At 43.9% G+C, this 15,294-nt stretch overlaps 1 protein-coding gene across 9 annotated transcripts in view; it reads left to right on the forward strand.

Moving 5' to 3' along the window:
- Positions 1-15,294, forward strand: part of ncor2 (nuclear receptor corepressor 2) — an 84,297-nt gene that overhangs the window by 34,997 nt on the left and 34,006 nt on the right. For all 9 annotated transcript variants that reach the window (XR_007113310.1, XM_047592764.1, XM_047592768.1 and 6 more), the window contains exons 6-14: positions 2,434-2,547; positions 8,308-8,364; positions 8,939-8,991; positions 11,396-11,462; positions 12,452-12,624; positions 12,839-12,932; positions 13,989-14,167; positions 14,770-14,824; positions 14,933-15,031. Coding sequence is in view for 8 of the 9 variants with exons in the window: in XM_047592764.1 (XP_047448720.1) it covers positions 2,434-2,547; positions 8,308-8,364; positions 8,939-8,991; positions 11,396-11,462; positions 12,452-12,624; positions 12,839-12,932; positions 13,989-14,167; positions 14,770-14,824; positions 14,933-15,031 (891 nt within the window). In the remaining variant the exon portion in view is untranslated. The remainder of the gene's footprint in view (positions 1-2,433; positions 2,548-8,307; positions 8,365-8,938; positions 8,992-11,395; positions 11,463-12,451; positions 12,625-12,838; positions 12,933-13,988; positions 14,168-14,769; positions 14,825-14,932; positions 15,032-15,294) is intronic.

Here is a 15,294-nt window from a genome sequence, read left to right on the forward strand (position 1 = left end):
CCTTTGAGGTTCCTCTGGAGAATATTCTGGACAGTATTTGACATAGTTTTTGGACTGTTGCAATAATAACATACTGTACTTTTGCATGAAGCAAGCATATTTGTCCACTCCCATGTGAAGAACAATAAAAACTTAAATATTCCTTTGACTTACATTTAAAAAAGATGAAACTTTAAATTGGCATTAATTGCATATTAACCATGGAAATTCTAATGACAAATTTGAATCTATTGACACACGGTAATTACCAGTTCGGTGTTAAACTTTTTGAATGATTGCAAAGCCAAGCTCTGCTGCTTACAAGCATAAATCAAGATCCCTCCCCTCAACCCTCCTTTAATACACACACACACGGTGTTTTTATGGATATTTGTTTTACAGACCAGCACTCTTCAAGCATTAAAACATCTGGACTAATTAAGTGGCACGCTAAAACTTTGTTTAAAGAGTTTTGGCAGAGTCGGGGAATGGGTGGGTTTAGGGCTTCGGTTCCACTCGGTGTGTCATGTCAGCCAAGCTCAGGATGGCTGGTTTATTTTATTTTACTCTGTGGTGGGTTTGGAACGGGAAGGGGGGAGTCTCTACGGGAATGTCTGTGTTTGCCTCACCAGATGCTTATCCAGGGCTATCGTGGCACAAGATGATCCATCTTGCGCCGCTCTCATGTGGATCCTCCGGAGGCCTCTTTTCACCCTTCTGAAGCCCCTGTCAGGAGATGAGAGGGAGGAGTAGAGGGGAGGACAGGGCCTGACTTAACTGCAGATCAGCTGCATGCACGCTACTCTGCAACACTTGGCCTCAGCCTCCACACTAATCCACTCTGCTCCTGTATTATATACACATAAAAACTGTGTTTTCTTAATTCTGATTCAGGTTTTATTGTTTTCAGTGTCACGAGGCGTTGGGTATGGGAGGAATGGCCGTGCGTGGATAGGTTCTGGTGCTTTTGAGAGATTTTATCCCCTTGGTGATGAGTTTGTGGTTAAACATCAGGATGATGCTAATTGCTCAGCGTATTTTTGTGAAGATTTTACTAAGAATCGTTACTCTTTAATAGAATAATGGATCGGAAACAGGAAAATAAACTTTAGCCACAATGATGAAGACCCTGACTTCTAAATACAAACTCTCCATTTTCTTTTGTACGTCCTGTCCAGATAACTTTAAATACACCAGTGAGAAATGCATCAGCCAAAGGACTTGGCTGGCTCACAAGTCCTTAACAGACACACACAGATGACTTGCAGTCCATAATAGTGAGGTTAATAAAAGCTACGCACACAGCAGCATCTTGTTTTTTTTTAAATGTATGCGTTGAAACTCCATCTTCATCTCCATCTTTCTGTATTGCATCAGAAAAGTCAGTGCGTACATTTTTGAGTTTGCCTACCATTGTCAGTGGCAGTAAGATGTGGCTAGTGCCCCATGCTGCATGGTGACGCAGTTAAATGTGGGAGGATTAATGATCCATTTAGGCCTTTTCTTCACACGGATAGAAGGCACAGCTGGATTCCAGCCGCCCTCTAATGCTCCTGGCTCTTTCTTTTTCTGAGATCTGTCCAATTTTGCCAAAAATGCGAGAAAGTGTTAATGGTCTGTCAGAGCCAAACTCTGCTTTTTGTTCAATAAGCTATTGAGCTTATTAACTTCTCTTCGCTTTCTGCGCGCCTTCAAGAGAATATTGGTGGACAAAGGAGCTCTGCATGAACACAAATACATGAAGGCATAAAAGATGAAGCCACAACATTAAAACCACTGACAGGAGAAGTAAAGAACATTCGTGTGTCACGGGTCGTGGTTTTGGGGTAATGTGAGCGAGGGGCCAGTGGGGGACGGAACTGATCGAGTGTCTGTGGGATGATCCACGGAGGCCACTCCCCTCAAAGACTACCACCCTCAGAAGGCCCATGTCCATTCTCTGATGAGTCAAAACGGTTTTGGAGGCACAAGGGAGACCTACACAATATTAGGAAGGTGGACATAATATTACGTCCTTGTTGGATACTCTCACTCCTAAGATACCTTTTTATTGTTTATGAGTATGCTCCCAAACAGTGACGGGAACATGCCAGGGGGAGTAGTAATTTAAAGGAACTCTATAGCGTGTGCCTGGTGTTATTTTTCTCCTCATTTATCGCTCTTTTTTCTCTTTTTACTTCTCTTTTGATGTTTCAGCCACGCAGCAGGCGCTGCCTTTGTTTACAGGCGGTTGTGGTGACTCTTAGATTAACAAGACCCCAGGGAGCTAATTGCTATTACAGCTAATAGGACAGTTAATGTCATCTCTGCTGGAGAGCTTGGGAGGGAAGGTTGCTCTAGCGCATACCGTCTAACACCTGGCGTGTGAGCAACAGGTCGACCTGCAACGTCGAAGCCCAATGTCAAGGATTTGTTAAGTGTTAACCGTCATCTGTGTGTGTGTGTGTGTTACAGCAACAGCTGGAGGAGGAGGCGGCAAAGCCCCACGAGCCAGAGCGACCCATCTCACCGCCACCCAGCGAGGCCAAGCACCGAAGCCTGGTGCAGATCATCTATGACGAGAACAGGGTCAGTGGAATACACACACCTGTCATCCTGTCTCTGTGAGGAGACTCTGGAGAATAATACACTCCCGCGCTCCTTAACGTGACCTTAAATCTAAATCGTAACCTTAAAATGATCAGTTGTGAGGACATTTTGGCTCCTACTTGCAATGCAGGGATGTAGTCAACAGTTTTGTCCCACATAAAGATGGAAAGACATATTCCATATTTGTCCATCTGCGCTCGCGTGTGAATTTGGTTTCACCTGGTGACATACGCGGTGTATTTATTATCACGGGTAGAGGTTGTAAGAGGATAGCGCTAGTTGCTCTCCACCGTGTTTCATTGCTGTTTTACTGGCCTGATGCAAGTCAGGCTGTTCTGTCCTTTGAATATTGTCGGTCGTCTTTCTGTTACGGTTATCTCATTCAAATGTCAGAGATAAGGCAGTCAGTGCTGGAGATCGAGAGTGCATGTAAGGTAAACTACACATTCGAACAACCCACAGAGTCCTTGATTTTTACCACAAGTAGAGACCAGTGGCGTGTAATTATTTCATTAGGCTTTCATTAGACTTCATAGACGAATTGTTGATTACTCTCGCAGTATTTATAATACAGAGCAAAATACCGCGGTTGTGTAGGGGCGGGCCTGCCATTTTCATTTACTTTGATTTAATATATTCCTTAAAGCAGAGTGTCACTAAGTGTTTATCTCATACCTGACCCTCCTACGTTTTACTGTCGGTCATGGCACAGCTCTTGACAAACAGAATAAACTACCAAAGGCCAACATGATGAATCACAACTGTACACACACAAACATGGCCGTTCTAGGAAGTGACACATTGTTGACGCACATCTTTCTCTTTTATACAACTATTGGCAGTGAATCATTCCTTCAAGGGAAGAAAGAAAAAGCACAGCAGCTGTGAAGTCATAAAGGTAACGGGAAGTGCTGAGTTAGTCCCAGTTACAGCAATAATTATATGGTGCAGAGCTGTGTGCAGAAGATTAATTTTTTAATAGATTCTCTGTGCTCTCAGTCCCTCTAGTGGTTAGCAGCACAAGTCTCTCAAATCTTAAATGAAAGTGGTATTTAAAGCACCGAGTCCTTCTTCTATATATCACACCTCATACACAACCTGCATGTGGTCTAGAGGCTTTTATTTTAAAATAGAAATCCTTTTAAAACTTTATGGTGCAGAGGGAAGTAGCTCTTGAATGGTTTGAGCAGCTTCCGTGGTACGTTCAGTGCAAGTCAGTTCTACAGAAAGTTGAAGTAAAATGGAGAACAGTGTTTAAAGCCCATGCACCTGCAAACAAGCCTCCATCCTGATTATGTCATAACCAAATCAGTGACAGTTCCAGGAATGGTGACTTGACACTTTGCTGTAATGTGCATAACTACCGGTGTAAAACCACTGTAAAAACCACAGCATATGTATTCTTCATGTCGTTCGTCACATCACACGTCTTCTACGGAACGACAGGCCACTGGCGATTTCTCAAGAATTATCTTAAGATCTGGACGTTTAAGAGTGACTCAAGGCTAATTCCACAATGTAGTCTGACCTCTGTAACACTTCATACTTCCCCTCTGACTGACAGGATGTACTCTGGCCTACTGCCGGCCCCTCCAGCCTTGCTGTTACTCGCTGTCGAAGCGGTTAACCAGCAGTCCTAGTTTCACATTTACTCATCCACCCATTTTCATATTCTTTCTTTCTCACTTTTTGTTTTTACCTGTCCTTTTGGTAAGTTTGTCTTGCTTTTTTCATTAATTCCCAGTTAATTTCCATCGCTCGGGCACTGCTTATAAGTTTTATTCTTTCTAAGTATTTCTAATCTGGATAAAATTCTGATAATACTTAAACCACTGATATTTATACCGAATACACCACACACTGTTTGGTTGTAAAATGACTGTAGAAGTTTAACCTCTGAAGTTCAGATTCATAACCTCAAACCTGAGTCAATGGGTTGACCTGTAAATGAGGCAAAAGCTTCACTCATCTACTCAGCATCTGGACTCTCAATCATGCGGAGTGGCCACACTGATCACAGATGTAATCTCTGTATTACATCACTGTACAGGAGGATACAGGAGGAACATTTTAGTCTCTGTGATCACATCGTGTAACCACACACAGACCCTTTTTGGTCTATGTATGTTTAATAAGCACCTGGCTATAATTACCTCAGCCTCAGCCTGCCGTTTTGAGCGGGTTTCTCTGTGGTGTCCTCTGTCCCTGTTGGGCTCATTGTCTCCACCTTTCTCAGACAAGGTCACGGCCACATTTCTTCCGACAGCCCGTCGTCAAAGCCCGAGGATGGCTCAACTCAAGTCCACTCCTTTCATGTTTGTAGCGTTGCAGTCGTGGACGTCATCACGAGAGATGACAGCCCCCTAAGACTGCATTAATCATAATTCAGTTGAGCGACGCTAAATCCTCATGTCTTGTCTTTATTTAGATGACCCAGTAGCACTTTTTCTTTCTCTTTCCCGTTTTCCTTTCCCATGATGGGACTTTCATAGGTTTGCGTTTTCTCATGTTAAATGTTTTATGGAAGGGGCGTTGCAACTTGCTGGAGAAAAAAAAATCGTTTTGTCCATACAGCTGGGTGGTTGCCAAGCACACGGTGTATAATACCACTGTGGGAGTCGTAGTACTGTGTGCTACCACGGTGGGGGGCATGATCAAAATAATGGAGCCGGTCTGTCTCCTTGGGTCTTGTGATGAGCGATGTGTGTGTATGTGGTGCGGATGGATCGGGACGCCTTGTATTAAACCATCAGCTCTCTCTGTGTAATTAGCCACACTTTTAGAGTAAACGAAATACTCTGTGCTGATTCCTTTGCCCTCCCCCTGATCCAAGTATCCAAGTCCTAATCTGATCTTAAATACACAAAAATGTCCCCCTGGAGGTTCATAAAGGTTTTTCTTATCTTCCTTGTAGTGTCCTACCTCTGTAATATACACTATCTGAAAGTCATTACCAAAACAAAGGGCCACACACTGTTGTATTTCGTCGGACTGCCTTTAGCTTTGATCACAGCACATGTTCACTGCTCTTTCACTATTTGAGCCCCATGAATCCTGGCATTATCATCTTGGAATATGCCTGTGCCATCAGGGAAGAAAGAATCCATTGATGGAATAACCATGTCATTCAGTATATTCAGGTAGTCAGCTGATCTCATTTTTTGAGCATAATGACACTAGGCACGATGGGTGCATCACTTCATCTGCCTCTCTTCTTACCCTGATGCCCCATCACTCTGGAACAGGGTAAATCTGGACTCATCAGACCACATGGCCACATTCTTTCATTGCTCCAGAGTCCAATCTTTATGCTCCCTAGAAAATTAAAGCCTTTTTTTCCCGGTTAGCCTCACTGATAGTGGTTTTCTTTATTACACAGCTGTTCAGTCCCAATCACTTGAGTTCCCTTCACATTGTACGTGTGGAAATTCTCTTACTTTCACTATTAAACATAGCCCAGAGTTCTGCTGTTGTTTTTCTTTGATACCAGTTCAAACGTGATGAATCAGGATTTTTTTCCCGACCGCATTTCTTCCTCAAAGTCGATGGTTCCCCACTATCGTTCCAGTTTTAAATAATGCGTTCTTAACCCAATTTTAGCAGTTTCTGCTTCACTCTCCCTAGATGTTTTCTCTTCTTGATGCATGGCAATGATTTGACTCTTCTCTAACAGACTAACATATTTTCCACCGCCACGGGATCTTTCCAAACAGTTGTTTAAGAAATGAGAAGCTAGTGATTGTATCATTTGGGTTACTTGTTACCCATTGAAAGATAATTGCCCATGAAGTAATTATCCTCCTACCTATTTGCTTAGTTAAATCCAGGTGGCGACTCTTTTTTTTGGCAAGGCGGTGTATTTCACCTTAAAAACGTTTCCTGTTGAAAGCATCTCTCTGAAATATTTTTAAACAGCGTTTGTTTCTCGTTGCTTCTCTAACTGAGCTCAGCCTTTTCCTTACTGTGATCTTGCGAAACATCACATTGACCTAATTTTCCACAGTAAAGTGCCTAGCAGAAAGGTTTAGTCACAGGATTTCAGGTCGTTTTCTTTGATTTTTGACAGATTTGACGCCAGCCAGCTCAGTATTTTATGTGTGGCTAGGCGTCCAGGGTGACCAGACATCCTCTTTTTCTTGGACACGTCCTCTTTTTGAGACCTAAAAATGTGTCAGACTCAAACACTGAAACAATTTCAAACTTGTCTGTGTTATCTTCATTTTAGATATCAAAGGGTTTTTGTGGCTCCCAGTGTTTTCTTTTCTGTGGGAAACGGGTCCAAATGTCTCTTTGAGTGTTGAAGGTTGCCAACCCCTGTACTAGAACCTCAAACATGTTGGCTTCGAATTTGCGTTGTGTTTCTCTTTGTTTTCAAAACTCAAATCTGGTCACCCTATAGGTGTTGAGTGTTTTGTTGTCGTCATCATTCAGACTTGTTTTCAATTTTTCTTTTAAGAATCGTGCCTAGGAAATGAAGAGAAGTCCTTGAGGCTCTCTACTCTCTGGGGACGAAGGGCTGCTAATAATAATAATGCTGCTCATTACTAACTGTTGTTGTAAACAAGCTCTCTGAGGCAATACTCTGCAGCCTGTTACACCTACTCACTGGTGAGGACGCAACAGGAACGAGGAAAAGGAGTGGACGCACAAAATTACTGAAGGAAGATTAATATCGTAACAATTTGAATGATTTGTGTAGCGCGTGGTGCCTTTTGCCTGGCCTTGTATAAACTTAGGGGCAGATACCAAACACCTCTCGTGTTACCTCTGCATTAAATACATAGTGACGTTAACAAGGAAGCCGCTGGTGGATGGCGAAGAATAAAGATTGAGCGCACAGATTCGCACTGACAGGCCGCGTCTTTGTTATCACCTCTTAAAATTTCTGCCACACGCTCCTCGCCGTCCGCCCCTCTCCCACCTGTGCTCCCGTCCTGCCTGCGAGTGTCTCCGCGGTCGCTGAGGGAAGTGAACTGAGATGAAAAGCAGCGGAGCATGTGGCGTGTCACCAAGGAGGGTCTGTTTGATCGATGAAGCAGAGAGAGCGGAATGAGGAGAGGAGCCGAGCGAACATGGCGAGGGGTAGTCTGGGACACCGCTTGCACATTTGTCTGGTTGGGGCTAAATATAAATGTATGGGGGAGCGGAGCGGCGGGGAGGTCACCCGGAGACGCGCGGAGGAGCTTTTTGGCTGCCCATTTTCATGCCCCGTCACCTCTCCTCTCGCTTTATGGTCCCTGCCAGGAATGTGTGTTGTCAGAGGCTGATTGTTAGAGTTAGCTGCAGGTGAGATCTCTCTCTGTCTTTCATCAGATGTCTCTTATTAGGTGAGCACTAAAGCTTTGTAGCCCCCCCCCCGCGCCCATTCCTTTTTCCCTCACTCTTTCTCTCCTACTCACGTTTTATTCCACTCCCACTTGCTTTCCCGCCCGCCCGCCTGCTCTTCCTCTCTTACCTCTCTCTCTGCTCAGGAGAGGTGAATAATCTTTTTTTTTTTTTTTCCTGGGAGAGAGGAGAGGGAGCTGAGGCAAGGAGCTGTGGCCCAGCTTGAGATAAAAGCTCTAATAATAGGCAGCGCATTCATCTCTCCATCCTTCCACACATCCAACCGTCCGTCCATCCGACAAGCAGTGGTGTAGCCTCAGTGATCAAGTGAGCATGTTCACCGCGTTGCCGTGGTGATGACAGAGGTGCAGGCGGCCGGCTAATGTACTACTTCTGTTTGTCTTCACTCACCAGAAAAAGGCAGAGGAGGCTCACAGGATACTAGAAGGACTGGGACCCAGGGTGGAACTGGTGAGTAGAGACTCTATCGTTTTATTTCAGTAATTTCTGTTTGTGTGTTTTTATGTATTCACAAAGTCTCACTCGAGGGATGAAGGATGCTTCGAAGATAGGAGGGAAAAAATGCAAAGTAATCAAGTAAAAATACTTGATTACATCCCTCAAAGCACCATTCAGTAATATTGCCACTATTTAATAAGATGTCCGGCATTCACATGGCTTCCTACACTGACTCTGACAATGAGGACTTTTTCTTTTCTTTTTTTTGTGGGTTCTTTAATATTTTTTAAAGATTTGCTGATTCATACTATACATCACCATCTATTTATCCACCCACCTCACTCACTCACACTAACGGCCACCCAGCGATTTGATCACGTCGTTCCATTGAATTAATTTTGATTGGGTTTTTGGACTATACAACCAGACTCTTATTAGCTAGAGTAAGATCCAAATCACGGTGAAAGCATGATTGAGTACAATCTGTCGACACTCTGTCATGCAGCCTTTGTGTGTCTGATATTTGCAGACAGTTGGAAAATATAGGTGGTTGTTTCATCTGCTTCTTTTTTGTCTTCCCATCCAGCCTCTGTACAACCAGCCCTCTGATACCAAGCAGTACCATGAGAACATCAAAATGTGAGTCCGCAACTACATACGCTGACACGGTTCCTCTTTTTTTGCTTTATGTGCAATCGCAACGCAAGTCGTGCCACCAGATGTCAAAAATTAACGTAAATATATTTTCGCCCACTCTCTATACGTGGAATTTCGGTTCTATTCAGTTTATGAGAAGTTGAAAAGTTCTGCGTATCTGCGTAGTGGCTCAGTGAGAGAGACTTGCCACTTGTCCCCGCGCTGATACCTCAGTTCTCCCTCCCCCTTCGACTGAACGGTATTTCGGAGGGGGATGTGAAATTGCCATAATTTCAATGAAACCTATTGGAAAAAACGTGGGAGGCTACGCTGGTTAAACAAATGTAAAGCCCCTGGTAAATAAGTATTTCCAGGTGAAATTGGCCTATTAATTTTAATTTAACACTGCAGTAATAGTGGTACTTAAGCCACATAGCTTATTTGTTTCATGAAAATCTTAAAATAATACTAAATAATATCCAACATAAGGAGAGAAAGAAATGCAGCCATTCATCACACGGGCAGCTTTACATTGTTATGCAAGTTTCGTGATAATTATCATCACTTCTACCGTTTGGTTTATGATGCAATTGTTAAAATATGCGTGTGAATCTTCTGTAAAAGCAAATTCTAGTGCCGCTGAACAACATCTGTCACAAGTTATTTTTTGTAGGTGAATTATTAATAAATCATGTCAGCTCCGTGTGTTAGTGGATATCTGCAGAGAGGGGAGCACAGAGTAGACAGTACTGGGTTGCACCGCCACGTCTATCAATAAGGCTCATGCCCATCTGTAATCTTTTAAGGAGCATAATTTGCTGAGGCACATAAAAGGCTGCAGGAGGGATATAATGACTTGCCCCGCCGTTGGCACTGCGGTTCGGGCACGGGGGCATACCACAAGATGTGTCTGACCTCTTACCCGCTCGCTGCTGTCTTCACTCCTTTTGATCCCCACACCGTTTGATCAGTATTATTGCCTCAAAGCAATTAACTGAAAACCGTCCTCTCTTCGTCCGTGTGTGTGTTATTAAATACCAGTGTGTTGCTCTGACCCGGCACAATTGACTTCTTTGTGTTGTTAACCGGTTTGATAGCCTTGGCATTCATCCCTGCTGAGATAGATGACTACCCAACGTCTCTGTGGAGCTCTCAGCGCCTATCCTCGGTTCATCTCCGACACGCTCTGCGTTTCCACCTCTCACTTTCTGATGTGTTGGTCAGAATATCCACAAGGAAACTAATTTGAAGACAAATATAAACTTTGAAGTTTTAAAAGCTGTAGCTCTGTGTGGTCGCACCGCTGGAGAACATCTGTCACAACTGTGCGCGCGATGAATGTTTCAGCCATCTTGTTTTTGAGGTATTATGCCAAATTACAGTGTTCTCCGGTATCTCAGAAATGGCACAGGCTTAGAGCGAGACAAAGGAAACCTTTTGTAGGGGTTCAGAGCTGCTAATCTTTCCCTTTGCCATCTGCTGTCCGGAGGACAATGCCATCTCTGTTTTTAAGGGTCTTAATCTCTCAGTCCGGTTTCTGCCATCCCCAGCTAGTTCTCACCCATTATGTACCACAGTATGTGGACATTGACACTGCCTGACTGGATTTATCTTCCCTGATGCATTGGCACGACTCCAAATGCGTCTGTGTGTGTGTGTGTGTAGGTGTGGAAGTATTTATGTAGGTTGCGACTGTTAGGCTTTAGCTTGGCTTTGTTGCTGCTGATAACATGTTTGGAAAATGAAGAACCGGTCATCTGGTGTGTTTATCTTTCTAGACCCCGAATGTTATCGTGTCTTCAAATTTTTCACTGAACTCACACACAGGCAGCCTCCCGCTTCCCAGTCTTCTGTCCTTGCCTGTGACCCGAAAGACCCTACGGCTGAGCTGTAGTGACTAATGTAGAATAAGATTACATTAATCAGTGGGGAACGTGACCTTACTAGTGACAGATTAAGTGTCAGGAATAAAACTCCGTCTTGCAGTAAAGAAAGAGACAAACCGAGTGGCTGCCTAAGGAGATTACTGGCCCTGACCTTTATTTGAAGCACTGTGGCTGACTGTTCCCAGCACAGACAAGTTTTATAAGTTTGGCTCCCCGCGCTGTCCTTTCCACCCAGAAGCAACTTTGAGTTTATCGAGCGGCGGCATATAAGGACAGGCATTGTTTGTGTTTATGGGAGTATGCGTGAGTGGGCCTCTCTTTTTTTGTGTATTTAATGGATAAACAAGTGAGGCAGAGGGTAGTGAACTTGTACCTGAGGAATCAGAGGAACAAACCACTCACTCTGATATTGAGTGTTTTTTGAATGTTCTCACCTTTTTCTTTACTTTTTCATTCTCACCTAATGCTTTTCTTTCTGTCTCCCCATCTGAACTCTCTCTCTTTCCTTTCTGCCCTCTTAGAAACCAGGCGATGAGGAAGAAGCTCATCTTGTACTTCAAAAGGAGAAATCATGCTCGTAAGCAGTGGGTAAGTGGAGATTTTTGACTCGGCCGTGCCATGATGGACGACCAGCCTAAAACACGGCCGGCTGCTCTTTAGATCGAGTGGCCATTTCAGTCACACCAAATGAAAAAATAAACTCCGGGCATGATCCATTGTCGGTACTCTTACAGTTCTCTGAAGGGAAGCAATTGTTTTAAATAACAAAAAGAATTTCTCCGCACTCTCATCTGAAAGTATAATTTTATATGTGTATTGGATTCACTGTCTGCCAAACACTATAATGAGCATAGTACAGGGTTAGTCTGTGCGCCTGCCTGCCAGTGAGACTGAGCCAAAGAGCATGGCTATAAATAAAGCAGAGATCAATGGGGTGAGCTCTGATGCTAGAGCCAGGCGGACAGCATAAAATCAACCGGCTTGACAGAAAATCATTACGGAAAATCAAGTCCACGCTTTTACTATAAAATATCCACAAGCAGCAAATATGATGACAAAACATCGTTTTTAAACGGCCTGCAAATTCTCAGAGGCGGCGCCAGGAGCGACTGTGTTACAGTCCCGCATGTGTTATGTCTTGTAAGTTTATGTGAGGCCACGGCCAGACGCAGCACCTGCGAGTCGTGGGCGAACGTCCGCTCCTCTCTCATGTTGTGTCTCGAGTGGGGGGAGGCAGCTCCTCGTGGGCAGAGTGCGGGGAGACATCGCCTTGTGGTTTATGAGCCCGCTGAGGGTCGTGTCTCCACCAGGGTTAATGGTCTGCTTTACAGCCTGCCTGTGAGGGAAGCTGGGAAAACAGCGGTCTGCCGTCTGCCAGTTGTGGCTCAAGGCTAGACTCCCCATAGAATATCATGTCACTTTGCCCCCTCTGGGTATACGGTAGTGACTGGGAGCTGCATGAGATTCCTCTTTTTTATCAGTAACTCTGTAATTGTTCCAGTTCAGAGGCAAAGGGGAAAATTGTTTACGGGGATTTTGCAGTGGACTGAGACATTTCTCCGTCTATGACCGTTCAGGAACAGAAGTTTTGCCAGCGCTATGACCAGCTAATGGAAGCCTGGGAGAAGAAAGTGGAGCGCATTGAAAACAACCCACGGCGCAGAGCCAAGGAGAGCAAGGTGCGGGAGTACTACGAAAAACAGTTCCCGGAGATCCGCAAGCAACGAGAGCTGCAGGAGCGAATGCAGAGGTGGGATCATTTTTATTTTTATTTTTTTCCCCCTTTCAGAACAGACACTGTGTCAGGTTCAGAACCAGACTTAGTCACTTGGATTTGTTGCCATGTTTTTGCCGCTGTTGTTAAGATTTACTGTGGGTTTGTTTCACCGAGGTGTAGGTGGCTTAGTTACAGTAACACGTGGGTAGCGGTGAGTGACTGGTCTTCTGAATTTTTCCTTTTGTAGTCGTGTCGGGCAGCGAGGAGGTGGACTGACCTCATCTGCAGCTCGCAGCGAACACGAAGTCTCCGAAATCATTGATGGAATATCGGAGCATGAGGTACGCTCTTCTCTTAAAAATGATTTTCCCCTGCACTTGTTCTGCTACGATAACACTTGGAGTCTGTTGGGGTCTTTGCGCCCAGAGCGAGTGTGCGGGTGATGGTATATTTATATGACTTGCAGATATACATTTGTCCAGTTTATGGTAATTGGAAACATCCTTCAAGACACTTAAAAACATCACAGTGTGATCACAGCTAGCGTGGCTAGCCGAAGCTAAATGTTAGCTGTTTGAGGCACCACATCCCAGCAGCAGGCACGGCACCACAGCTGCTTTTAATTGAAAGGCTCCCAAAACTTTTCTGGCGCTATTTACTGCCTGTCTCATTTTTACAATTTTCCCTCGTTTCTCTTTCCTCCATTTATTACGTGCACAGTCGCCACATAGCATGAGCTGTTGGTGCAACACTAATTATTGTCCGTGTCCTCGTCCACGAGGAATCTAACCCATCTATTACGGCCGGGCGGATTTAACCGCTTTTGGAAAACACTCAGGATCAAAAGTGTGGAGCTGCTATGTGATACAGGTTATATAATTAAAACGGGTTTGACTTGACTTTACCAACCAAATTCATGCCATTTGAATGAACAGTGCTGACGTTGAACCAAAATTCAAAAGCTTGTAGTTCACACATTTGAAGTCTGGTTGTTACCAAATATGGTTGCCTGGAGTTTGTCCAATTATAATGTCTTGTTTCATGTCGGTTCATGCTCCCTGCCTTCCTTTCTCCTCAAGATATCACAGCACGTTTCCCCTGCTGCTCTCCCTTGTCAACACCTCACACGTTATTTTATCCGAAAGACATTTTCCTTTGTGAAGTTTTCAACTAATTAGTGAAAGGAAATCATTTTTTAGGGCAGTTCAAACTAGCCCACCCCACTCTTGTTCTCTTCCACGCTTCCACACAGTAAATAATGTATTACTGCTTTAGGTTTCATATAGTCCATGTCTCTATATGCTCTCAGTTTCTGTCTGGGGACCAGCCCACTCACTCCAGGATGTTGTTTTTTTTCCGTCTTGTGTGTGTGTGTGTGTGACACGTGTGGGGATCAGAACACAGAGAAGCAAATGCGACAGCTGGCGGTCATCCCCCCTATGCTGTTTGATGCTGAGCAGCAACGCATCAAGTTCATCAACATGAACGGATTGATGGGTGACCCCATGAAGGTGTACAAGGACCGACAGGTTATGAATATGTGGAGCGATCAGGAGAAGGACACTTTCAGAGAGAAGTAAGAAAACCACAACAGCTTGTCTGAGTTTAATTTGCTAAAAGTCTACCTTACGGTGACATTTTGGCTGAGCACTGGTACACTTGAAGGAAATATATGCGTCTTTTTAATTAAGCTCTTTATATTTCTACTTTTGATTAAATGCCAATATTGATTTCAGGTCCATTCTCAAAGTGCTAGACAGACTCTCACAGGGTCTCTTTTACACCCTGTGAAATACGTGTAAACAGTGAAGGGTCACCGAGTTGTTGTTGTTAAGGAAGTGAATCTTCCCCTTTCGTGAGAATCGCGAGGAGCTTTTTGAAGCAGCAAAATCAAATCAAATCCACAGAGTAAAAGCTGGGACTGCTGATACGGTTTCCCGTACACAAAGAGCTTCAGTTCTCGTCCAAAACAAATACGCAGAAATGTGATCACTTGTGACTGTATGCTGTGATAATTAATAATTCATGAAATTACATTTGTTTTAGTTTAGGACTCATGTTATAATCTAGGTTTAGTCTTTTTATTTATTTATTTCAGCCTTCATCCCCTTTGTGTTATTTTTGATCTCTATCAATAGCCAGTATTTCTGAGTCATTCTCCTCGTTCTGCTTCCACAGGTTCATCCAGCATCCCAAAAACTTTGGCCTGATTGCGTCATTTCTGGAGAGAAAGGTATCAATTTCAATTTATACATGTTTTTTTTTTGTTTGTTTTTTTGGAGGCTCACTGTCTTGTGAACAAATGGAAAATGACATTTCCTTCATGTTTTTTTTTTTTTAGACGGTGGCAGAGTGTGTGCTCTTTTACTACCTGACCAAAAAGAATGAAAACTATAAGAACATCGTGCGAAGGAACTACAGACGCAGAGGAAGAAGCCAGGTAACCTCACTTTCCTGGCTCACATTCACACGGATGCTTAATAATCGAGGGCCATTCATGAGGCTCGAACATCTTTCTGTTGCTTTAAGAAGATTTGACCGTGTAATAGGAGTGTCTGTACGACTGTTAGTTGTTAATCCATCTACACATAGACGATGAGCTATGTGGTGTAAGCGTTTATACTTGGGCGCTGGCGTCTCGGCATCATTCTTTAATTATCCTGCTCTTCTTATCAGCATACGTTGAGTTTCTCTGTTTATTGC

The sequence above is a fragment of the Mugil cephalus genome, chromosome 8 (genome assembly GCF_022458985.1).
Source record: "Mugil cephalus isolate CIBA_MC_2020 chromosome 8, CIBA_Mcephalus_1.1, whole genome shotgun sequence".
Classification (NCBI taxonomy): domain Eukaryota; kingdom Metazoa; phylum Chordata; class Actinopteri; order Mugiliformes; family Mugilidae; genus Mugil; species Mugil cephalus.